Genomic DNA, 26,982 nt, shown 5'->3' with positions numbered 1-26,982 from the left:
TTGAAATTCCACTTACAACATCCTAATTAGATTTTCCCAGGGCCCTCAATATGGAAATATCATTAATTACAAGGGCAACTCATTTTAGATTTTTAGCTGAATCTTCCCTTAAAACTTTGACCTAGTAATCCTAATTCTTCATAGAAGGGAGTCTCAGTTCACTTCCACTGTGGAATACATCAGTTCTGAAGATGGATGTCTTAAGAGGTTTGCCTGTTCCCACAGGTTAAGCCATTTCATGTATCCGTGCCCTATCTCTGTTTACAGTTTGCTCTAATGAACTTTCTGAGTGATTCCAGAAAAATCTTCATTAGCCTAGTACTCTAGGCAGAATATATATGTCAGTTGATACAGCAGAGGTCACAAAGGCATTCACTCTCAATTACGCATTATCACCATACATCCTTCCCACCCCTTTATTTCAATTTATAAAGTCATTTGTTACTATGAATTCTTCAAATATTTTATCTTTCTGTGAAGACTACGTGGGATAGACATTTTCCTCATTTCTTGCTTTTCTTTTCCCTCTGTAGTAAAAATGTCACCCTCTGAGAGAAAAGAAAGGAAAAGATTAAACATTTACATTTTAAATATAGTGCTTATTATTTTGCTCTCAGTAACATCAACACCACCAAAAAATTACTTACACCTTATGGGGATAAACGGTTTTTTATAATCAAACTTAATGATGATTTCTATGAAGAAGCAAATCAACCTCTGAGTAAGGGATTTCTTTAGTAGTTTTATAATGTAAACATGAAAGCACTTCTGCAAAAATTTGACCATTCTTAAATCCTCATGTGCACAAGAGTGACTTGGTTACTTGTGTTATAGGAAATCTAAACTCAAATATGTTAGGCACTCATTTAGCATGTCTACCAAATAAGGATTGTTATTGGGCTATTTCTTCTAATGGTTCAAAGATTTGAAAGAAGGAATAGATATTGAATTTTTTTTTTCTGTTCTCCATTGAATTTATAAAATTGGAGCAAGATAAATATCCCTTCCAGATTACAAGGTATTTTTTAGATCTTTACAAATACCACAACTCTCAGTGTGTTAGCCATTTGATCCAATTTCTAGAAGGACAGGATGAATGAAGCATCGATCTTTTTTTTTTTTTTTGAGACGGAATCTTGCTCTGCCATCCAGGCTGAAGTGCAGTGGTACGATCTCGGCTCACTGCAACCTCTGCCTCCCGGGTTCAAGCAATTCTCCTGCCTCAGCCTCTTGAGTAGCTGGGATTACAGCCACCCGCCACCATGTCCGGCTAATTTTTGTATTTTTAGTAGAGATGGCATTTCACCATGTTGGTCAGGCTGGTCTCGAACTCCTGACCTCATGATCCGCCTGTCTCAGCCTCCCGAAGTGCTGGGATTACAGGTGTGAGCCTCCGCGCCCTACCCTCTGAAGCATCAGTCTTATAGGTACAATTATGGTGGTTTTCATTCTACCCAAGCAAGATGAATGAGAAATGGCATTTTTGTTTCATGAACAACTGCTTTGAAAAACTAATGAAATTCTTTCATGTAGACGTCTGCATTCATAAAATAAGTTATTTTAATATTAATATATTTCATTTTGACTGGAGCCTAATTAAGTGTTCTCATTAAAATGGGCACTTGTGACTCCATCTATTGCTAGAGTATGTAAGTGTGCTGTATGGAAGGTAACATTCACACACACACACTCCTCACTGCAACTCAACTGAACTCAGAACTCCTGTTAACATGTCTTACAACTACAGCTCTGGAAACTTCTCCTCCTGCTGTTTTGGAGGTTACCTAGGGATATCCAGTTTCCATTTATAATTCGTTCTACCTCAGCAATGCCATCTATTCTCCAAATACCTGCCAACTGGGCTCCTGTCTCTACAATGGCTGTGAGGAGACTTACTGTGAGCCCACCAGCTGTCAGACATCCTGCACTTTGGCCAAATCCTATCAGACATCCTGCTACCACCCAAAGAATTCCATCTTCCGCAGTCCCTGCCAGACTAACTACATAAGGATGCCTTGGATGTGGAAACACTGGCCTTGGATCTCTTGGTTATGGAAACATTGGCTTCCCATCTCTGGACTGTGGGTCCAGCTTCTACCACCCAACTATCTTTTCATCCAGGAATTTCCAGGAAACTTGTTACTAACCAGCCTTTGGATCTCGCCTTTTTGAATCAACTTACTGAATATTCTCCATTCCCTCATGATTATTTCTGTACTCTATGGAACTGTAACACTCAGTCCAATATCTGTGATTGTTGACCATCTACATCAGTAGGACTCAGCATCCTAGCCCTCTTGGAAGTATGTGATTGAACATGGACAAATTAATCTTGACTTAGGACCTTTCTAAATCTGACAGGAGATATACCTTGAATTTCAATCTTTGTGCCAATGCTCAGGATTATTTCTGTTATCATCTTTCTAAAATTCTTCTCTCATTATTTTCCCAGAATTCTTCCACTGAAATGTATTTCAAATAGTTATAATATTTTAAATAATCTTATTTCTTTAGCATGAATTCTGGTATTCCATGTTATTTCATTATATAATACACTTAGGCTGGGCGCGATGGCTCACACCTGTAATCCCAGCACTTTGGGAGACTGAGGCTGGCAGATCACTTAAGGTCAAGAGTTCGAGGCCATCCTGGCCAACACAGTGAAAACCCATCCCTACTAAAAATACAAAAATTAGCAAGGTGTGGTGCACACCTGTAATCCCAGCTACTCGGGAGGCTGAGGCAGGAGAATCACTTGAACCTGAGAGATGGAGGTTGTAGTCAGCTGAGATCATGCCACTATACTCCAGTCTGGGCGACAGAGCGGGACTCTGTCTCAAAAAAAAAAACGATACATTTAGTGAATTCGTCCCGTATCTTCAACTGTCTTCATTAGGTATACTTTTTGTTTGCTTCATATGTTTTATTGATAGTTTGTTGAATAGAAAGCAATGTGTAAAGAAAATTTAATATATAACCTATCCCATATTTTAAGAGATTTAAATCCCCTCATAAATGCATTTTTTATATGTTTGCTTCAGAAAATTTTGTTTTAGTCTTTCATTGAAAAAAAGTATTTATTGAGGTCCTATTAAATGCCAAGCATTATGCTGAACAAAGACACAAATTCTCTGCTTCCCGAAGTTCACACAACTACAATTATAACTTATATGGCAAATGGAATAATGGGGATGTGTTATGCCCAGACCGTTTATTCCCCGAAGAAGACCACCAAGAGTCCAGAGTCAAAGCCAAGCGGCAAGGATCTTTAATGCAAGTTCGAACTTGGTCCCTCCGTTCCACAACATACAAGAGGGCCTGGAACAATGCCCGCGCTTGCTTTTTATAGCTTGAGGTAAACAGGACTTGTCAGGTTACAGAGGAACAAGGCATTACAATTGGTTTACATTTTAAATTATGCTTTTAGCAGCTTTCTTATTGGTTCCTGCGCTTTTACAAACGGTTGCAACCTTATTGGAGGTTCTCCAGGTGTTGTTTTTCTTTGAAATATACGGAGGAATGTGTTTGTGTCGGGCTCAGGAAGTGGAGGCATTGCTCAAGGCTGTGATGTGTTTGTGTCGGGCTCAGGAAGTGGAGGCATATGGGGGGATGTGACGTGCTCAAGGCTGTGATGTGTTTGTGTTCTTTCATTTCCCCCTCTCTCAGGTACCTCTGGAGCCAATCTTGGGTCCTATAGGTCTGACTCCATTTCAGTGTCCACAGTTTGGTATTGAGCTCTGAGGACCATGAGCTGTATGGTGTCAAACATTTCCTTGACAAACCGCAAAATTCTGTTTGTAACACAAGGTCCTATGGTAAGCAGAAACAGCAGACTTAACAGGGGTCCAAGGAAGGGGGCTAACAGAGAAAACATAGAGGAATTCCACCATTGGTTTGCAGCTGAGGCAAACTGCTGTTTTTTCATTTCTATGCGTAACCTGCGTAACTGCTGGACCCGGTTCTCTACAAGCCCTGATTCATTGATATAAAAACAACAATCTTCCTTTAGAAACATACATGTACCACCTTTCTCAGCAGTGAGCAGGTCTAAGGCCCTCCAGTTCTGCAAGGCTACTTGAGCTAGGGATGTAAGCTGTTGTTGGAGGGAGGCAAGGGACTCAGCTGACTCCTCCATAGCAACAGCAAATTGTTGGTACAACTTGTTATTTTCTATGAGGGTGTGACCTAGGGCTCCCCCTGCCAGTCCGGCCTGCAATGAGGGATGATGTGAGGGAGATTCCTGCAATGAGGGGGAGAAATATGGCTCGTGTAGGTCTCGGTCTAGGGACTGGGTGAATAGCAGTACTAGTCCAGTTACCGGTGTACCCCAGGAACTCGCCGGCAGTTAGGAGAGTTAACCGGGGAACTAATGTAACGGGAAGACACAGTTGGTTAGTTACAGAAGGGACCAGATAGGTTCTTAGATAATGTTCCATTACACCAAAAGAATATGCCTGGCGGGGCCCTCAGGTTGGTGTTGGGGGGAGTTACAGTGATGTTGCAGAGGCTGGAGTTGGTGCCTGAAAAACAGGGAAACTTCTCCTGACTGGGGTTCAGGTACAGTGGCACATCAAGAATGGGGGTGTTTGTGAGATTCTGAAGGTTGTTAATTTGGGTAGAGGATCCCCATGGCAGAGGGACAGCGGTTAGTGGTGGGCGCCCTAGGGTGGCACATAGAAAGCAACCGGACAACCTATGAAGTCCTGTAAGGTTAGCAAGTTTTACTCCTCGTAATAATTCTAACCAGGAGAAAGGACGTAACTCTTGTGTTAGTCTGTCTTCCTGTCGTTGGATATTCCCATGGACCAGGGGCAGTACTTGAACTAGGCCCTGCCACAGATAGAGGTGACTGCTAGGCCACGTGGAGGAAGGGGAGTAGTATACAGCTCCATGTTGAGGCTTGGTCCAGCGGGAGTTCCAAGGGTCTTTAACTACCCAAGTATAGATGCCACCTCTACCCTGTCGGTAGAAGTTTCCCCCGGATCGCTCGCGCCACCCTCTGACATGAGTGCATTCTACAGTAATTGTAGGGGCAGCCTGCGTTTTGGTGCCACCAATAGTGTTTACAATTGTATTTAGTCTGATCAAACTCAAAACATTATTGGCACCTTTGGTTTGGCTATTTGAAAACCAGTAAAATTTAGCAAAATTGGGTCACTGCACCCTGAGGGGGGGCAATCAGCACTGGCCAATAATTTCCCGGGTTTATGAGGTTGCCCAGGGTGGGTTTGGTTTTCATAAAGCCAGAATCTCCAGACAAAGGGATTAGAAACTGGTTTTGTGTTTGCCCCAGTGGCCACTAGGGCAGCTAACGCTAGGGTTAGACTGCTTAGCTGCATGTTTGCAGTGAGCTATGCTGCCGGCGCAGGGTGAGTTTTAAGGGGTTGTTCTTAGCTCTGTCCACAGTCCACGTGGTTGGTGCTTTAGTCGCTGCCGTGAATGGTCCAAGAAAGTCGGAGGTTGGGTCCACCGGTTAGACGTGGGTGTAGTGGATCCACGACGCAATGCCCTCCACTCTCAGGGTGGTGGGTGTGGTCAGGAGTACCTGGAGTGGTCCCTTCCACCTGGGTTCCAAGGTCTCCTGTCGGTGTCACTTAACCAGGACCCAGTCTCCCGGCTGGTACGGATGGGGTGTCAGTGGGGGACCGGTCTCATATAGTTCCTTCAGCTTGGGCCAGATTTCCTGATGAATTTTCTGCAAGGCTTGTAGGAAAAATAAGAGTTCAGAGACATTTTCTGTTTCAGATTTGAGCAGATCATCTTTTAGGCTGGGAACCAGGGGTGGGGGTCTGCCATACATGATTTCATAAGGGGTAAGGCCCAGTCTGTAAGGGGTATTACGGGCCCGGAACAGAGCGTAGGGGAGAAGGACCACCCAATTAGCAGCCAGTCTCCATAGTCAATTTAGTTAAGGTCTCCTTTAAGGTCCGATTCATCCTCTCTACCTGTCCTGAACTCTGGGGCCTGCCTGTAAGCGCAATGTAGTTTTCCAATTTGCCCCAATGATGGAAGCCAAATCCTGACTTACCTTAGCAACGAAGGCTGGTCCATTATCTGACCCTATCTGGACGGGGAAGCCATACCTGGGAAGGATATCTTCTAGAATTTTCTTTGCTACAACCTGAGCAGTCTCCCTCTTGGTTGGGAATGCTTCAATCCACCCTGAAAAAGTATCTACAAAGACAAGTAAGTACCGATACCCGTACTTCCCTGGCTTTATCTCAGTAAAATCTACCTCCCAGTAGATACCGGGCCTGGTTCCCCTGAGCCTTGTTCCCGTTGCAGCCTGGGATTGAGGGTAGGCGTTGTTAAGCTGGCAGACTTTGCAATTGGTCACGATGCTGCTGGCCGTCTCGGCTATATGTCTGATTTTGAGCTTGGAGCGTCTGATCAGGTCTATCATCCGCCGGGCACCCAGGTGGGTGGTTCGGTGGATGTGTTCTAACACTTGTTGTCCTAATTTTTCTGGTAGGATGGTTTGGTCATTAGTATCAGTCCACCACCCATTCTGGATCTGTTTCAGGGGAAGTTTGTCAATCCACTGGAGATCTTGTTCTGAATAATCAGGGAGATATGGCAGGTCCCGGGGGCCCGGATCAGGGAGCTGGAGTGCAAGGAGTTGACTGGGAGCCTTTGCCACACTCCTTGCAGTTTGGTCTGCCAGAAAGTTGCCTTGAGCAATTGGAGTGGTTGGTTTCTGATGCCCTGGGCAATGTACAATAGCCAATTTTTCTGGTTCCCATAGGGCTGTTAACAGGGCTAGGATCTCTTGCTTATTTTTTATCTCTTTTCCTTCAGCCGTTAGTAACCCTCGCTCCCTGTAAATGACCCCATGTATGTGCGCCGTAGCAAAAGCATATCGGCTGTCTGTGTACACTGTCAGTTTCTTCCCTGCCCCTAGGGTAAGAGCTTGGGTGAGCGCTATCAGTTCGGCCTTCTGGGCCGATGTCCCCGGGGGCAAGGGTTCCGCCCAGATTACCTCAGTCTCTGAAGTCACTGCTGCTCCCGCGTACCTCTGGCCTTGGTGAATGAAGCTGCTTCCATCAGTGAACCAGACGAGGTCTGCGTCAGGAAGTGGGCGGTCCTGTAGGTCCTCTCGAACTCTGTGCACCTGAGCTAGTATCTCAGTGCAATCATGGAGCGGGGCGTCCAGGTCCGGGTTAGGCAGCAGCGACGCAGGGTTTAAGGTTGTTGGGGGCAGGAAAGTTATCCTGAGAGGATTTAGTAGAAGTCCTTGGTAGTGGGTGAGCCGGGCGTTACTTATCCACCGATTAGGTGGCTGTTTGAGTACACCCTCGATGGCATGTGGGGTACCGACCCGTAATTCTTGACCCATGACAAGTTTATCAGCATCTTGTACCATCAGGGCCGTGGCTGCAATCATTCGGAGGCAAGGGGGCCACCCGGTAGCCACCGGCTCTAATTTCTTTGATGGGTAAGCAACTGGCCTCTGCCAGGGGCCTAAGTTCTGAGTTAGCACCGCCTTGGCGACACCCTTGCTCTCGTCCACGTATAAGTGGAAGGGCTTAGTGACGTCAGGTAGTCCCAGTGCAGGCGCAGAGAGTAAGGCGGTTTTGATCTGTTGGAAAGCCGTCTCGGCTTCTTCTGTCCAACTAAATGGCTGCTGTCCCCAGGTTGCCTGATATAAGGGTTTAGCCAGCTCCGTGAACCCAGGTATCCATAGTCTACAAAATCCTGCTGACCCCAGGAATTCCCTTACTTGTCGGGTGGACTGTGGCCTGGGGATCTGCAGAACAGTCTGCTTCCGGGCGTCTGTTAACCAGCGCCACCCTCCTTTTAGCAGGTACCCCAGATATGTTACTTCTGGTTTACAAATTTGTGCTTTCTTTGCCGAGGCCCGGTATCCTAGATTTCCTAAAGCTTGTAAGAGACCCTTGGTCCCTTGGAGGCAAGCTTCTTGGGTCTCAGCTGCAATCAGGAGGTCATCAACATACTGTAGTAAAGTTATTTCAGGGTGTTTGCGTCGGTACTCACCCAGGTCTTCATGGAGGGCCTCATCGAACAGGGTGGGAGAGTTTTTGAATCCCTGAGGCAGTCTGGTCCATGTCAGTTGGCCACTTATGCCCCTCTCAGGGTCAGTCCACTCGAAGGCGAGGAGCTTTTGACTCTGAGGGGCTAAAGGCAAACTGAAGAAGGCATCTTTCAAATCTAAAACAGTATACCATTGGTGTTTGGGGTTTAGAGTACTCAGGAGGGTGTATGGGTTAGGCACAGTTGGATGTATGTCCATAACCCTCTTATTGACTTCTCTTAAGTCTTGTACAGGTCTGTACTCTCCACTATTAGGTTTACGTACCGGCAACAATGGAGTGTTCCAGGGTGAATGACAGGGCTGAAGGACCCCTTGGTCGAGGAGCCGACGGATGTGGGGCGTAATTCCTACTTTGGCTTCTAGGGGCATTGGGTACTGCCGTACCCGAACAGGATCTGTCCCAGGCTTGAGTTCGACAAACAAGGCAGGACGGTGTTTTGCTAGTCCGAAGCCCCCTGTCTCTGCCCAAGCTCCTGGATATTGCTGGAGCCAGGTTGCTATGTCCTGGTCAGGGGTCACTTGCTCTTGGTGGAGCCGGTACTCATCTTCTAGGGTTATAGTCAGGATGGGCACGGGCTGATTTTGGGAATTGGTCACGATGGGCCCCTCAGGGAGGAAATAGATCTGTGCTCCCATTTTAGTCAGCAGGTCTCTCCCTAATAAGGGGCAGGGGCTCTCAGGGATGACCAGGAAAGAATGGGTTACATTCCTGGCTCCGAGGTTTACTGTCCTTTGTGTCGTCCAGGGGTACTTCTTACTTCCTGTGGCCCCTTGTACCCATGAGGACTTGGTGGATAATTTTCCATTAGTTTTAACTAGGACCGAATGCTGTGCTCCTGTATCGACCAAGAACTGGACTGGGGACCCCTCCACTTGTAAAGTTACCCTAGGTTCGGGGAGGGGGTCCGAACCCCGTCTTCCCTAGTCTTCGTCTTGAGTGACTAGTATGGGTGTAGGCCTAGGGGGTCCCTGTCCTCGTTGTTTCTTCTTAGGGCAGTCTCTTACCCAGTGGCCCACTTCCTTACAGTAGGCGCATTGGTCTTTGTTCAGATTATCATGTCTGGGGCACTGCCTAGGTTGAGTGTTCTCTGGCTGTAGATGCTCTTTCTGTACTACTGCTGCCAGGACCTTAGTCATTTTTTCAGTGGCCTTAAATTGCCTTTCTTCTGGAGTATCTCTATTATTGTAAACTTGCTGGGCTATCTGGAGGAGGTCCTGTATCTGTTTTCCCTCTAAGTTTTCTAATTTCTGGAGTTTCTTTTTAATATCTGGGGCTGCCTGATTTACAAAAGACTTTGCAATAGCTGCCTGACTTCCTGGGGCCTCTGGGTCTATGGGGGTATACTGTCTAAAGGCTTCCATTAATCTTTTTAAGTAGCTGGCTGGGCTTCCTGTCTTTCCTTGCAAAACAGAGTATACTTTAGCCAAATTAGTGGGCTTGCGAGCAGCCGCCTGGAGACCCGCCATTAGAGTCTGGCGATAAAGGTGTAGCCGTCCCCTACCTTCTGCTGAGTTGTAATCCCACGCTGGTCTGGTCAGAGGAAAAGTCGCCTTTATGAGGTCAGGGTTGGCAGTTGGTTGACCGTCGTCCCCCGGGACCAGCTTTCTAGCTTCTACCTGTATTCTCTCTCGCTCCTCCATTGTGAACAAGATCCGGAGGAGCTGCTGACAATCATCCCAAGTGAGCTGGTGGGTGAACATGACACTATCTAGCAAAGCCATTAAATCTTTGGGGTTGTCTGAAAACCGGGCACTCTGAGTCTTCCAGTTATACAGATCACTAGTGGAGAATGGCCAGTACTGAAGCCTGGAGATTCCCATGTCATCTGGGGGTCCTATATCCCGGAGGGGTAAAGCCACTGTGGAGTCAGGTGGCTAGGGGGGGCTAGCTCGCAAAGTGCGCCCTCGCGTCCGCCCAGCCGGCCCTTCAGAGTTACCTTCACTTTCAGCAGATCCGGGAGCTCCGGCCGCCCACCGTGGCTCAGCCCGGGGGGCTGGGGCCTGGGGTCCGGAGGGGTACGGAGGGGGTTCTGTGGACAGTGGGTCCTCACTCTCAGGTAAAACAGGATGGGGGGGGCCGTCGGTTGCTTGGATTTTAGCGGCCGAGCAACCAGTGCCTTACAGGGTTCTGGGGCTAATAGGAAGGGGGACAGCCAAGGGGGCGGGTTCTCAGTTAGGTCCTGCCATATAAGAATGTATGGGATATGATCCGGGTGGCCGGCACGCCCTGATAGGAAAACCTTGGACTTGACTCTAGTGATGACGGGAAGGCAGAATGTCCCTCCGGGTGGCCACCCTACATCAAAGGCAGGCCATTCGGAGCGGCATAGAGTAATTAGCCTTCCCTTCCTGATTTCCATACTAATATCATGGCCCCTTGCTCTAACATCCTTGAAATTACTTGTAAGGAGAGATAGGGGAGTGCTCTGGGTATTACCCATTTTAAACGGTAGCGCCCAGAGAGGCGTCTGGAACAGGTCCTGCAAGGGAACAAATTATGTCAGCCGCAGGCGTGCACCAGAAACCTGGGTCAGAGTCAGATCCAGAGGGCAGCCGCCGGCGCACACAGCCGCCAGCGCGCACCAGCAACCTGGGTCAGAGTCAGATCAGAGGGCAGCCGCCGGCGCACACAGCCGCCAGCGCGCACCAGAAACCTGGGTCAGAGTCAGATCAGAGGGGAGCTGGGGGACGTCTCCCACCGGTCTCCGCTGGCCGTCCTATAGCGTGTCCGCCAGGACTGCGTCAGCTTCAGTTTCAGACCTCGCGAATTACAGATACAGGTTTAGAACAGACACGGACAGACAAACAGAGCCAAGCCGCAGACTCAGAGAGTTGCAGATTCAGAACGGACACAGACAGACAAACAGAGACAAGCCAGCTCACCTATCAGCAGATCGATCCTAGTAGATCCGTTGACCGGGGGTCTGGTGGGCTTGGGGGAATCCCAGACGAGCCCCCAAATGTTATGCCCAGACCGTTTATTCCCCGAAGACCACCACCAGAGTCCAGAGTCAAAGCCAAGCGGCAAGGATCTTGAATGCAAGTTCGAACTTGGTCCCTCTGTTCCACAACATACAAGAGGGCCTGGAACAATGCCCGCGCTTGCTTTTTATAGCTTGAGGTAAACAGGACTTGTCAGGTTACAGAGGAACAAGGCATTGCAATTGGTTTACATTTTAAATTATGCTTTTAGCAGCTTTCTTATTGGTTCCTGCGCTTTTACAAATGGTTGCAACCTTATCGGAGGTTCTCCAGGTGTTGTTTTTCTTTGAAATATACAGAGGAATGTGTTTGTGTCGGGCTCAGGAAGTGGAGGCATTGCTCAAGGCTGTGATGTGTTTGTGTCGGGCTCAGGAAGTGGAGGCATATGGGGGGGATGTGATGTGCTCAAGGCTGTGATGTGTTTGTGTTCTTTCAGATGAAGACAAGATTCAGTAGGAATACAAAGAAGAACTTCAAAAACACTCGGATAAAATAATATAAACCCATTATTGAGAATAGAGTAAGTTACATTCAATTTTAGAAGAACAAATCTTACTGATCTGTTGTGTCCATTGCAGTCCCTTGAAAAGCAGCTGCCAAATAGGATTAAACATAGGATTAAACATAAAAAGGATTTATTGGTGAAAATGCCAGTGATGGATAATGGGGAGGTCGTTGGAGAGGTCTGGGAGAGCCATACTACTATGGTGTATGTCTAGTCTCAGTGAATGACAGAGGGAAGTAAGTTTGGCCTAGAAGAAACAACTTTAAGAAAGTGTTCAGGGCAATTCTAAGAAAGTTTTGGCAAGTCACCCATCAAAGGAGCCTTACATATCACCAAAATGGGGCCTGCTTTAGCATCCTTGCGAAGAGCATTTACTAACAAGAACGGATGACAGCACAACCTTGGCACAGAAGTGATGATAGATTCACATACCAGCTGCTGTAACTGTCAATCAATCAGTAATGCTCCCTGAAGCAGGAGATTTAAGATTTAAGAGGTACATTTGCATAGCTTCCATCTTCATGATATTTATTCTGATCCTAAGTAAGCTCAGCACTGATAAACAGTGGTAAAATAATAAATGATAACTTGGAGTTGTTCATGTTTTTCTTACTTTGATCAAAATGTCAATTATTATGTCAGACCCTGTACAGGACCCACTGAATGAAAATCTAACCCTACTACTGAATAAGAGAAAATCGAGAATTATTAGATGGTCATCTTTGATTGTAACTGATGCATTAAGCAGACAGGACTCAGGACAGAATTAGGAAATTGCTTCATTTTTTTTTTAACACCACTGAATTTAGAGCTCTATCTTCCCTGAATCCTCGAACAACACAATAGGTAGATCTATTATCACATTAAGATATTAAGAAAAATTTTCATTTCATGTTAGTAATTCAAAGTTGCATAATTACAAAACCAGTCTTACAGTCACAATCAAAGCTTCTCCCTTTCCCCTCAGTTTAGGCCTGTCATGTGTTTCCAGAGGCCACCAGTGGTTTAAAGAAGACTAATTTTTTTTTTAATTTCCATACTCCACCTTGCCTTCCATCGATGTACTGCTCCTTGCTTCTGTTTGATTCAAAAAGATACAATGGGAGGAAAGAAAATGACAACCAGGGCCATCTTCCTCAACATGATGCTTTAGACCACCTGTGTCAACAAGGACTGTGTTGTTTGCCTCTGGAAACTTTTACTGGGAAGAGATAACATCAAACAATAGCTCATTTCCCTACATGCTTCAAGGAATTCCTATAGACTAATCTGTTGGAGCCAATAGCCTGAGGACCTGAATAAACAGTTCCCTAATTAAGCAACAGTTTAGGTATCAGGAAACTCATGTCAGCTTCCTCTCTTTGCTGTGTCCATCAATTCTAAACTATTATATTATAAATATACCTAATTCCATTCAGCTCTCAGCCTTGAAAGACCCACCTTAAACCAGCTCAGCCCAGAATCTCATTTCTAACACCTTTCTGTGGAAACACAGAAAAGACTTATAGTAGCATTCTTCTTTGTGGTAGGGAGCTCAGACATACTTCATTTCATCTTAACAGATTTTCTGGTGATCTTACAGGTTTTTCAATAGGGACATTAAGGCTTGTGCATTTAGCTAGGACCCAATCTTTGCCGTTGAATATCCTCTGTTATTATGCACTCTGTAATGTATAAGCATGTAATTCTTGTGTCCTTCCTCCAAATTCAGATGTTAAAATCCTAATTCCTAACGCAATGGTATTTGGAGAAGAGGCCTTTGGGAGGTAGTTGGCTTATGAAAATGGAACCTTCATGTGGAAATTAGTGCCTTTATAAGAAAAGACATGAGAGGTTTTCTTCTGATCTCTGTGCTCTCTGATACCTGAGGGCACAGAGAGAAGGTGGTCTTCTGCAAACCAGGAGGAGAGCCATTTCTAAAAACCAAATTGGCTAGCACTTTGATCTTGCACTTTCCGGCCTCCAGAACTGTGAAAAATAAATTTCTCTTGTTTGAGTCTCCAGTCTATGGTATCTTAGTCCAAACTGACGAAGACACCACAGAGTTAGCACACCCTTCCATGACTTCTCCCTGAATCCTCATCCCGAGTTCCCTCCTGCTAGGGCTCCATCCCACCCAGCTTTCTTCTGCTAGGATCCATTTGTCCAGGAGGTGGCCTTCTTGGCCCATAGGAAACACACACTCACAGCTGTCAGGCCTCTGAGCCCAAGCCAAGCCATCGCATCCCCTGTGACTTGCACCTATACGCCCAGATGGCCTGAAGTAACTGAGGAATCACAAAAGAAGTGCAAATGCCCTGCCTCGCCTTAACCGATGACATTTCGCCACAAAGAAGTGAAAATGGCCCATCCTTGCCTTAAGCGATGATATTATCTTGTGAAATTCCTTTTCCTGGCTCATCCTGGCTCAAAAAGCTCCCCCACTGAGCACCTTGTGACCCCCACTCCTGCCCGCCAGAGAACAACCCCCCTTTGACTGTAATTGTCCTTTACCTACCCAAATCCTATAAAACGGCCCCACCCTTATCTCCCTTCGCTGACTCTCTTTTTGGACTCAGCCCGTCTGCACCCAGGTGATTAAAAAGCTTTATTGCTCACACAAAGCCTGTTTGGTGGTCTCTTCACATGGACGCGCATGACAACAGCACTGCCTGTGGTTTGTGATTTGGTCCTAGAGCAGGTGTCTTCCACCCAGGTAATTATAATGGCTCACTGCTTTAAGAGTATGCTAGTCTAGTCTCAAAACTCCAGGAGATACAGAAATACTCAATTTTCTGCCTTGTCTTCTTGGTGGGCAAACAATTCCAGAGACATGTCATTTTCTTTTATTAGTGTGACACTTTCGATAAATGCATCCTGTACTTACTACTGTTTTCATTAGGTAAAATTGTTTTCTTAGCTTCATGTGTTTCTTTTTTTTTTTTTTTTTTCTGGAAAGAAAACAGAGTTTAGAGAGGAATTGAAACATGACGTCTCATGTCTTGAGAGATTTACATCCCATCATGGAGCATTTGATCATATAATTGCTTTAGAAAATGTTATTTTCAGTTAGACATTCATCGACCAAACATTCGTTGAGTTCCTATAACATAAAGCATTTTTGTTACAGAGAATGACACTACCTTCTGTCATTCCAGCCAGCCACCACACACCCTATGAATGGGCCTCTTCACCTTCTCTCCCTTCCCAAAGAGAGGGAAGCCGTGTATATATGTGTTTCTCTTTGTGTGTTACATGGGTAGTATTATCCCACAAGAATGGACTTATTTCAGAGTAAATCACTTTCTCTTATAAAAGTGTAAATTGCACTTAAGGGGTATAAGACTCAGGAAAGCTGTAAAGCTGTCATGGCTACCTCTGATCATGGAGATGTGACTAGGACTGGGATATATTGTCATTTACCAATATTTGCCCTCAGCTTTGGGGACTCTACCAAACTTGTAACTTATGTGAAAAGCACCCTATAAAATCATTTTACATAAAGATAAAGTAAAACTCATTAAATAAGCTCAATAATGAGAAAGTGACATGAGTAACTATAATCCTATACGAAATACCTGGATATTCACAAATATAGAGCCATGGTGAATAAAACCATACTGCCATGGAATAAATGATTTTCTATAGAGCTTTTCTTCTAGATCAGGAATTGAGAAATGATGGCTGATGGGCCAAATCCAGCTACTACCTGTTTCTATATATGAAATTGATCGGAATACAGCCACAAGCATCCATTTACATATGGTCTATTCTGACTTTCATGCTACAGTGGAAGAGTTGAGTGGTTCAGACAGAGACCATATGTCCCTTAAGGCCTTAAATATTCACCATCTGGCCCCTTTCAGAAAAAAAAAAAAAAAAAAAAAGTTTGCCAACCTTTGCTTTAACATGATGGAGCTTGCTTCAAAATTGTTACCACAATGCTCCAATTTCTGGTAACTACAATAAAGGTACATCAGTTAATCCTTCTTATTTCTTTTCTTTGGCTTCATCTGTACTTTGGAGCATCAGCTGGAGCCTCAACATCAGTATAAATGGCTACTATGTTCTTTTAAAATTTGAAATGAACAAACATCAACAAAGTGTTTCACAGATTCTCAAAGTTTTTGCATTTAACTGAGAGTGCTGGGTTTTGTGATGAATAAACAGAACTCCTTCTAGGTTTCACAAATTATGATCATATGAAATATCCAGGATTTATTATTATATAGCAAGTGCACAGTGTGAATCATTTACTCTCCAATCAATGCTGTAAGGCAAGTTCTAGTGTAACCTCCACTTTGCAGATGAAGAAATTGAGGCACAGACAGGTTAAATAAACTTTCCAGCAAAACAATGCTGCCAAGTGATGGAGCCTGTAACCGCATTTGGTTTACCTCTAGAACATGTGCTCATAACTAGGAAACTGTCTTATTAACTTTTTGTATTTCTCTGACATGATAAATGGCTAGTCAATGACTTAGGGAGGAAATTGACGAACAGATTTTACCATTCTGTACTTACAGAGCACTGAAGCTCACAGCCACATTGTCAAATGTTTATCTCAGTCTTTCCCTAAAGGGATGTCTCCCATTTACACTCCAATCTGTGAAAGATCCTTTGCTTTTCTGACTGGTTGCAGAAACTTGCCTCATACCTTTAGCTTTGGCTCAAAGGAAGATACTCATAGCCTCAAATGCACAAGAAAATATCTGACTACCTGAGTTCCACATTCCCTCTGTTTTGCCATTTCTGAAGGATCATTAAGTCAGCTGTCTGCGTTTCAATGAAAAAGCAACTCTTTTCAATTATATAGAAAGATGAAGAGAGAATAGAATATTGAATTGACAGCCTAGAGACAACTTCCAGAGCTGAATCCATCATTCCCTATGTAACCTTGCGCAAATTATCTTACCTCCTTGAGCCTCAGTTTCCTTATTTGTTAAGTGAGGATGTTGTATTGATTAATTTTTAAGGTATCTTGTCATTTAACTTTAAAATTAGAAATAGAATTCACATTTTTAAAAGTATGACTTGGTAGTTAATGAAAACTAATCGGGCACATAAATGATTTTAATAGATTTGTTGACATTATGACGGCAATACACTTGTTCCTACATATGTAAACCAATTTATTGCAAATATATTTTATGTATTTAGTTTTATCTATTCATAAATACTTTCAGGATTTTCCAGTGGTCTTGTTAGGTCACAGAAGTTGTTCACCACCACAGCTTTCTTTCTCTCACTTTCTTGGCTAATGGGCCGTCTACTCAGGGTTCCCCTAGCATTTTCAGAGTTTGATGAAATACTATACCTGGATGGAGTATGGAGTCTGACTTCCTGAGTGCTTCTCCAAAACATACTTCAATGGGAAATGTGGTTGAATTACCCTCACAATGAACCTGATCACTAGTAAGAGGAGATACTAGAACAGGAAAAGACATGTTTCCCCTTTCTTCCCTATCCCATCAATTTCCTTGAGGTGTATTTTTTCTTTGCAACCCCTCCAGAGAAGTCGCCAATGTTTAACAAGCATGCCTGCCAAGTGGCTTGCCTTATGCCTCATTATGAAGTAATACTCAGGGCACTAACACACCGCACAGCACTGCATTGCATTTTGCTTGCTGCACTTCCATGCCCCTTTGCCACGGCCTTGCACTCCCCAAATAGGGTGAGTCCTTAATGCTTATCTCAGGTTCTGCATTAGTCAGGTTCTCCAGAGAAACAAAATCAGTATGATCTTTCTGGAATAATGACTGAGAAAGAAAGATGGAGAGAGAGAGAGAGAGAGAGAGAAAGATGGAGAGAGAGAGAGAGAGAAAGATGGAGAGAGAGAGAGAGAGAGAGAGAGAGAGAGAGAGAGAGAGAGAGAGAATATGAGGAATTGGAGCCTGGAAAGTCCCACAGTCTGCATTTGTAAACTGAAGACCCAGGAGAGCTGTTGGTGTAATTCCAGTCTGAGTCCAAGGGACTGAAAATCTGGAAAGCTGATAGTATAAACCCTAGTATAAGAGCAGGAAAATACTTATGTGTCAGCTCAAGTGGCCAGGAAAAAGGAAAAAGGGGCAAATTCCTCCTTCCTCTGCCCTTTGTTCTTTTATGGCCCTTGATAGATGGGATGAAGCCTATGTTGGTTGGAAAAGGCAGTCTACTGAATCCATTGATTTAAATGGTAATCTCATCCAGAAACACTCTCACAGATACACCCGGAAATGTCTTACCAGATACCTGGGCATCCTCTGATTTCAGTCAAGTTGACACAAAATATTAACTATTGCAATCATTCTAACTAAAATTATAGTTCGTATATAATTCTGCTGATATGTGTGTTATTTTAAATTACATCCTCCAGGACCTGGCATAAACTGTGGCACATGGCAGGTCCAAATAAACACTTATTTAAATGGATTTGCTTTCTTGTACTTGAAATATAAATTCTGAGTAGGTGATTGCCACCATGAAATATTTGGTAGAAACAGCTGAAGAGGTTCATAGTAAAATGCTCATATGATGAACTAAATTGAAATATTGAGACGAAGGGTAAAGTCTATGATATCAGCTACAAAGCTTCAGAATGAAGAAACACAGTTCACAATCCATTTTACCACTGCTGGTAGATGCTAAAAGAGCTGAGTTCTCTGTTGTAGAGCACATAGAATGAGTCACACAAATTGAAGAAAGGTCTTGGAAGGCCCAAGAGATAATAAAACAGAACCTATATTCTAGCAATTGGTCTTGATTATTTGAAATACAGAGAAGAGATAATCTAATTCTTATCATTATCTCTAAGTCTATGATGATCATGAGTGGGTGTGATCTCAAGAGACAACGTAGGCATTTTAGAAGCTTGTCACAATAAAGACATCATTTTTCTCCAATTATAATTGAACAGGTCATTATAAGGTAAACACAGTCAAAGCTATTATGTCCATATGCTATAGCAGAAAAATACTTGCTAAGTGGGTAGCTCACCATTATTTTAGATTTAGGAAGTATAAATATACTGATTCAGCAGTCATCCATAACACTTCATTCATTCGTGGAGTAATATAATATTGCATCCATATTATTATATCCCCATTCCAAATGGGGTCTAGCATCCATAGTCCAGAACTATCCCACACAGTTCATTTCTAAAATACCCATCTAAAGCAGTGGTTCTATACAGAAAATAATTTCGTCCCCAGGAGACATATGGCAATGTCTGGCGACATTTTTGGTTGTCACAAACTGGGGGCTGCTACTGGCATCTAATGGGAAGAGGCCCAGGGATGTTGCTAAGCATCTTACAATACTCAGGATGGTGCAAACATAGCAAAGTATGCTACCCAACTGTCAATAATCCCAAGATTTACGGAAATTGCAAAAAGAGCAAATACTTGGTTAAAGTGCAGGAAACAAAGCAGAAGGGTAGAGAATGATAAAAGAAGATTTTTTTTAAAAAGGGTAACAAAGAAATAAACACGAGGAATGTGATGGTCAGAAATAACATAAGATGGAAAATTAGATTTAAACAATTTTTGGAAACAAATTCTCTGAACATTGCCTTTTGCTCTGATATGCTTCTTGTGCACAGCTGGGCTAGTGTAGCCTTGTTAGCAGAGCTGCACTGGGGAGTATGGAGGACTCATTAGCAGAGAAGTCATGACTGTGAATATGCATAGACATTTTATTGAAAGCTTTAGTTATTACAGTGACAGTTCTCTCTCTCTCCTCCCTCCCTCTCTCTCTCTCTCTTTCTCTCCCCACTAAGAGATCATACTGATTCTGTTTCTCTGGAGAACTTTGACTAATACACTGATATAATCTTATGAGAAAAGCAATAAAGATTGGAGGACTTTTCCCAGAAAAGATAAAGCTTGACTTAGGACTTAAAGGATCATAGATTTAGATGACAGCGTAAGATCACAGAAAAGGAACATCACAGGTAAAACCTACAAAGCAGTATTCGAGCAAAGGTGAGGATTGCTTGAACTAGAAAGGTTATTGGTCGCAAGATATCATACTAACAAACTTATATAATATTACATAAGAAACAGGACATCATTGGGAATTTCTAACTAGTCATTTCAGAATTTCCATCTGTCATCTAAATGTAATATTCTATTTGGGCAGATTTTTAAATGAGATCTTTGACTGTTTTAGGCAATATTTTGTTTGAGATAATATTTACAATTCACTTGGTTCATGTTTTATTATTTGAAATCCTTGTGGCTAAGAAAATATTGGAAATATTTTTTAGTTTGAAAGCTATACCCTATTTTCCAAATTTTTCCAACTTGCCTGGAAGGAGCCCTTAGACAGGGATTGTATCTTCTACATAACTGGTTACCTACAGAGTATCATTTAATAAAAGGTTAGCAAGTGATTTATTCTTCTTTCAAGGAAATGCAGTACCTTTGATATAAATTATTTATTAATTGTAGAAAACTGGCTTTGTATCTTGTCCTGATCCACGTAACATCAACTTAATATTCTCCAGTGTTTCTGATGTGTATGTCATTGTAAGCACATAGGTCATGCTTACTATATACTTTCCTGATAGAAAGAGGAAACCTTGGGCAGATGACAGAATCCTCTTAGAGGAGATGAATGTTCCATCTCAGAAGCAGCAGGTATTTCTTCTTGACAGTTTCAGGTATCTTTGTATATAAAGGGCTAAAAGATATTTCAAAGAATGTATCACCTCTAGTACCAACTTATATTGCTAGGCTTTGATTGTTCTATGGGAACAATATCACAACATTAAGAAACCGTCATTGTAGACAAAAGTAAAATTTATGAGGATTGGAGTCATTCACCTTTTCACTTTTAGGTTTTTTCAAAAGTGGTAGTCAAAATTTAGTGGGCTTTAAAAAAACAATATACATGTTGTAGCAGTATATTTTAATAATCGGTAAAACAATACACAGAGATGTGTTGGGTATTTGATTTGTTTATATACATAATATGACATCTGAGGTATAATAAAGTTTATTTGTCCAAAATCAAACAGCAAGCCAGTAGTGTCTTGTCAACTCATGTCTGTTTTTAAAGCTCCCTCTATATATTTTGGGCTGTATCACCCTTATGCAAGAGGTAAAAATAAATAGAAATAAAAGAACTTGGCTGGGCACGGTGGCTCACGCCTGTAATCCCAGCACTTTGGGAGGCCAAGACGGGCGGATCACGAGGTCAGGAGATCAAGACCATCCTGGCTAACACAGTGAAACCCCGTCTCTACTAAAAATACAAAAAATTAGCCGGGTATGGTGGCGGATGCCTGTAGTCCCAGCTACTTGGGAGGCTGAGGCAGGAGAATGGCGTGAACCCGGGAGGTGGAGCTTGCAGTGAGCTGAGATCGCGCCATCGTACTCCACCTCCAGCCTGGGTGACGGAGCGAGACTCCCCCTCAAAAAAAAAAAAAAAAAAAAAAAGAACATTCATCCTCATCATAGTAAACTGTCACAATCTCCTGGGTAATAAAGTACCTGTTTTCCTCAGTCAAACTTTCTAAGCTTTTTAAATCAAGGAAATACTGAGCATTACTTTTTCAAAGACCTTGCTAACATAGTATTAAGGTGTTAGGGATCTGTTCTACTGAAAGTGAATTACATTTCTACAAGTTGGTTTTACATAGCCTGGTAAGAGACAGGATGAATGTTGAAAAATATTCTTTTTTTAAAAATTATTATTATACTTTAAGTTCTAGGGTACATGTGTATAACGTGCAGGTTTGTTATATATGTATACATTGTGCCATGTTGGTGTGCTGCACCCATCAACTCGTCAGCACCCATCAACTCGTCATTTACATCAGGTATAACTCCCAATGCAATCCCTCCCCCCTCCCCCCTCCCCATGATAGGCCTCGGTGTGTGATGTTCCCCTTCCCGAGTTCAAGTGATCTCATTGTTCAGTTCCCACCTATGAGTGAGAACATGCGGTGTTTGGTTTTCTGTTCTTGTGATAGTTTGCTGAGAATGATGGTTTCCAGCTGCATCCATGTCCCTACAAAGGACACGAACTCATCCTTTTTTATGGATGCATAGTATTCCATGGTGTATATGGGCCACATTTTCTTAATCCAGTCTGTCACTGATGGACATTTGGGTTGATTCCAAGTCTTTGCTATTGTGAATAGTATCACACTAAACATACATGTGCATGTGTCTTTATAGCAGCATGATTTATAATCCTTTGGGTATATACCCAGTAATGGGATGGCTGGGTCATATGGTACTTCTAGTTCAAGATTCTTGAGGAATCAGCCATACTGTTTTCCATAATGGTTGAACTAGTTTACAATCCCACCAACAGGGTAAAAGTGTTCCTATTTCTCCACATCCTCTCCAGCACCTGTTGTTTCCTGACTTTTTAATGATTGCTATTCTAACTGGTGTGAGATGGTATCTCATTGTGGTTTTGATGTGCATTTCTCTGATGGCCAGTGATGATGAGCATTTTTTCATGTGTCTGTTGGCTGTATGAATGTTGAGAAATGGCTATTCATATCCTTTGCCCACTTTTTGATGGGGTTGTTTTTTTTTTTCTTGTAAATTTGTTTGAGTTCTTTGTAGGTTCTGGATATTAGCCCTTTGTCAGATGAGTAGATTGCAAAAATTTTCTCCCATTCTGTAGGTTGCCTGTTCACTCTGATGGTAGTTTCTTTTGCTGTGCAAAAGCTCTTTAGTTTAATTAGATCCCATTTGTCAATTTTCGCTTTTGTTGCCATTGCTTTTGGTGTTTTAGACGTGAAGTCCTTGCCCATGTCTATGTCCTGAATGGTATTACCTAGGTTTTCTTCTAGGGTTTTTATGGTATTAGGTCTAACATTTAAGTCTCTAATCCATCTTGAATTAATCTTCGTATAAGGAGTAAGGAAAGGATCCAGTTTCAGCTTTCTACTTATGGCTAGCCAATTTTCCCAGCACCATTTATTAAATAGGGAATCCTTTCCCCATTTCTTGTTTCTCTCAGGTTTGTCAAAGATCAGATGGCTGTAGATGTGTGGTATTATTTCTGAGGACTCTGTTCTGTTCCATTGGTCTATAGCTCTGTTTTGGTGCCAGTACCATGCTCTTTTTGGTCACTGTAGCCTTGTAGTGTAGTTTGAAGTCAGATAGCGTGATGCCTCCAGCTTTGTCCTTTTGACTTAGGATTGTCTTGGCAATGCGGGCTCTTTTTTGGTTCCATATGAACTTTAAAGCAGTTTTTTCCAATTCTGTGAAGAAACTCGTTGGTAGCTTAATGGGGATGGCATTGAATCTATAAATTACCCTGGGCAGTATGGCCATTTTCATGATATTGATTCTTCCTATCCATGAGCATGGTATGTTCTTCCATTTGTTTGTGTCCTCTTTGATTTCACTGAGCAGTGGTTTGTAGTTCTCCTTGAAGAGGTCCTTTACATCCCTTGTAAGTTGGATTCCTAGGTATTTTATTCTCTTTGAAGCAATTGTGAATGGAAGTTCATTCATGATTTGGCTCTCTGTTTGTCTGTTACTGGTGTATAAGAATGCTTGTGATTTTTGCACATTAATTTTGTATCCTGAGACTTTGCTGAAGTTGGTTATCAGCTTAAGGAGATTTTGGGCTGAGACGATGGGGTTTTCTAAATATACAATCATGTCATCTGCAAACAGGGACAATTTGACTTCTTCTTTTCCTACCTGTATACCCTTTATTTCTTTCTCTGGCCTGATTGCCCTAGCCAGAACTTCCAACACTATGTTGAATAGGAGTGGTGAGAGAGGGCATCCCTGTCTTGTGCCAGTTTTCAAAGGGAATTTTTCCAGTTTTTGCCCATTCAGTATGATATTGGCTGTGGGTTTGTCATAAATAGCTCTTATTATTTTCAGATACGTTCCATCAATACCGAATTTATTGAGAGCTTTTAGCATGAAGGGCTGTTGAATTTTGTCAAAGGCCTTTTCTGCATCTATTGAGATAATCATGTGGTTTTTGTTTATATGCTGGATTACGTTTATTGATTTGTGAATATTGAACCAGCCTTGCATCCCAGGGATGAAGCCCACTTGATCATGGTGGATAAGCTTTTTGATGTGTTGCTGGATCTGGTTTGCCAGTATTTTATTGAGGATTTTTGCATTGATGTTCATCAGGGATATTGGTCTAAAATTCTCTTTTTTTGTTGTGTCTCTACCAGGCTTTGGTATCAGGATGATGTTGGCCTCATAAAATGAGTTAGGGAGGATTCCCTCTTTTTCTATTGATTGGAATAGTTTCAGAAGGAATGGTACCAGCTCCTCCTTGTACCTCTGGTAGAATTCAGCTGTGAATCCATCTGGTCCTGGACTTTTTTTGGTTGGTAGGCTATTAATTATTGCCTCAATTTCAGGGCCTGCTATTGGTCTATTCAGGGATTCAACTTCTTCCTGGTTTAGTCTTGGGAGAGTGTAAGTGTCCAGGAAATTATCCATTTCTTCTAGATTTTCTAGTTGATTTGCGTAGAGGTGTTTATAGTATTCTCTGATGGTTGTTTGTATTTCTGTGGGGTCGGTGGTGATATCCCCTTTATCATTTTTTATTGCGTCTATTTGATTCTTCTCTCTTTTCTTCTTTATTAGTCTTGCTAGCTGTCTATCAATTTTGTTGATCTTTTCAAAAAACCAACTCCTGGATTCATTGATTTTTTGGAGGGTTTTTTGTTTCTCTATCTCCTTCGGTTCTGCTCTGATCTTAGTTATTTCTTGCCTTCTGCTAGCTTTTGAATATGTTTGTTCTTACTTCTCTAGTTCTTTTTTTTTCTTTTTTCTTTTTTTTTTTTTTTTTTTATTATACTTTAAGTTCTAGGGTACATGTGCATAACGTGCAGGTTTGTTACATATGTATACTTATGCCATGTTGGTGTGCTGCACCCATCAACTCGTCAGCACCCATCAATTCATCATTTATATCATGTATAACTCCCCAGTGCAATCCCTCCCTCCTCCCCCCTCCCCATGATAGGCACCAGTGTGTGATGTTCCCCTTCCCGAGTCCAAGTGATCTCATTGTTCAGTTCCCACCTATGAGTGAGAACATGCGGTGTTTGGTTTTCTCTTCTTGTGATAGTTTGCTAAGAATGATGGTTTCCAGCTGCATCCATGTCCCTACAAAGGACGCAAACTCATCCTTTTTTATGGCTGCATAGTATTCCATGGTGTATATGGGCCACATTTTCTTAATCCAGTCTGTCACTGATGGACATTTGGGTTGATTCCAAGTCTTTGCTATTGTGAATAGTGCCGCAATAAACATACGTGTGCATGTGTCTTTGTAGTAGACTAATTTATAATCCTTTGGGTATATACCCAGTAGTGGGATGGCTGGGTCATATGGTACATCTAGTTCTAGATCCTTGAGGAATTGCCATACTGTTTTCCATAATGGTTGAACTAGTTTACAATCCCACCAACAGTGTGAAAGTGTTCCTGTTTCTCCACATCCTCTCCAACAACTGTTGTTTCCTGACTTCTTAATGATTGCCATTCTAACTGGTGTGAGATGGTATCCCATTGTGGTTTTGATTTGCATTTCTCTGATGGCCAGTGATGATGAGCATTTTTTCATGTGTCTGTTGGCTGTATGAATGTCTTCTTTTGAGAAATGTCTGTTCATATCCTTTGCCCACTTTTTGATGGGGTTGTTTGTTTTTTTTTTTGTATATTTGTTTGAGTTCTTTGTAGATTCTGGATATTTGTCCTTTGTCAGATGAGTAGGTTGCAAAAATTTTCTCCCATTCTGTAGGTTGCCTGTTCACTCTGATGGTAGTTTCTTTTGCTGTGCAAAAGCTCTTTAGTTTAATTAGATCCCATTTGTCAATTTTGGCTTTTGCTGCCGTTGCTTTTGGTGTTTTAGACATGAAGTCCTTGCCCATGCCTATGTCCTGAATGGTACTACCTAGATTTTCTTCTAGGGTTTTTATGGTATTAGGTCTAACATTTAAGTCTCTAATCCATCTTGAATTAATCTTTGTATAAGGGGTAAGGAAAGGATCCAGTTTCAGCTTTCTACTTATGGCTAGCCAATTTTCCCAGCACCATTTATTAAATAGGGAATCCTTTCCCCATTTCTTGTTTCTCTCAGGTTTGTCAAAGATCAGATGGTTGTAGATGTGTGGTATTATTTCTGAGGACTCTGTTCTGTTTCATTGGTCTATAGCTCTGTTTTGGTACCAGTACCATGCTGTTTTGGTTACTGTAGCCTTGTAGTATAGTTTGAAGTCAGGTAGCGTGATGCCTCCAGCTTTGTCCTTTTGACTTAGGATTGTCTTGGCAATGCGGGCTCTTTTTTGGTTCCATATGAACTTTAAAGCAGTTTTTTCCAATTCTGTGAAGAAACTCATTGGTAGCTTGATGGGGATGGCATTGAATCTATAAATAACATTGGGCAGTATGGCCATTTTCATGATATTGATTCTTCCTATCCATGAGCATGGTATGTTCTTCCATTTATTTGTGTCCTCTTTTATTTCACTGAGCAGTGGTTTGTAGTTCTCCTTGAAGAGGTCCTTTACATCCCTTGTAATTTGGATTCCTAGGTATTTTATTCTCTTTGAAGCAATTGTGAATGGAAGTTCATTCCTGATTTGGCTCTCTGCTTGTCTGTTACTGGTGTATAAGAATGCTTGTGATTTTTGCACATTAATTTTGTATCCTGAGACTTTGCTGAAGTTGCTTATCAGCTTAAGGAGATTTTGGGCTGAGACAATGGGGTTTTCTAAATATACAATCATGTCATCTGCAAACAGGGACAATTTGACTTCTTCTTTTCCTAACTGGATACCCTTGATTTCTTTCTCTGGCCTGATTGCCCTAGCCAGAACTTCCAAGACTATGTTGAATAGGAGTGGTGAGAGAGGGCATCCCTGTCTTGTGCCAGTTTTCAAAGGGAATTTTTCCAGTTTTTGCCCATTCAGAATGATATTAGCTGTGGGTTTGTCATAAATAGCTCTTATTATTTTGAGGTACGTTCCATCAATACCGAATTTATTGAGAGTTTTTAGCATGAAGGGCTGTTGAATTTTGTCAAAAGCCTTTTCTGCATCTATTGAGATAATCATGTGGTTCTTGTCTTTGGTTCTGTTTATATGCTGGATTACGTTTATTGATTTGCGAATGTTGAACCAGCCTTGCATCCCAGGGATGAAGCCCACTTGATCATGGTGGAAAAGCTTTTGGATGTGCTGCTGAATCCGGTTTGCCAGTATTTTATTGAGGATTTTTGCATCAGTGTTCATCAGGGATATTGGTCTAAAATTCTCTTTTTTTGTTGTGTCTCTGCCAGGCTTTGGTATCAGGATGATGTTGGCCTCATAAAATGAGTTAGGGAGGATTCCCTCTTTTTCTATTGATTGGAATAGTTTCAGAAGGAATGGTACCAGCTCCTCCTTGTACCTCTGGTAGAATTCAGCTGTGAATCCATCTGGTCCTGGACTTTTTTTGGTGGGTAGGCTATTAATTGTTGCCTCAATTTC

General features: G+C 42.5%; 1 protein-coding gene across 1 annotated transcript; it reads left to right on the top strand.

Annotated features, from left to right (window-relative positions):
• Positions 1–1,730: 1,730 nt before the first annotated feature.
• LOC104663630 (keratin-associated protein 15-1) lies at positions 1,731–2,146 on the top strand. Its single transcript, XM_010364906.2, is given in 3 exon segments — positions 1,731–1,787; positions 1,789–2,010; positions 2,012–2,146. Coding segments are annotated over 3 exon segments (414 nt in total).
• The last annotated feature ends 24,836 nt before the right edge of the window (positions 2,147–26,982 follow it).

Source organism: Rhinopithecus roxellana, chromosome 13, assembly GCF_007565055.1.
Source record: "Rhinopithecus roxellana isolate Shanxi Qingling chromosome 13, ASM756505v1, whole genome shotgun sequence".
Classification (NCBI taxonomy): domain Eukaryota; kingdom Metazoa; phylum Chordata; class Mammalia; order Primates; family Cercopithecidae; genus Rhinopithecus; species Rhinopithecus roxellana.
This window is presented reverse-complemented; position numbering and strand designations above follow the sequence as displayed.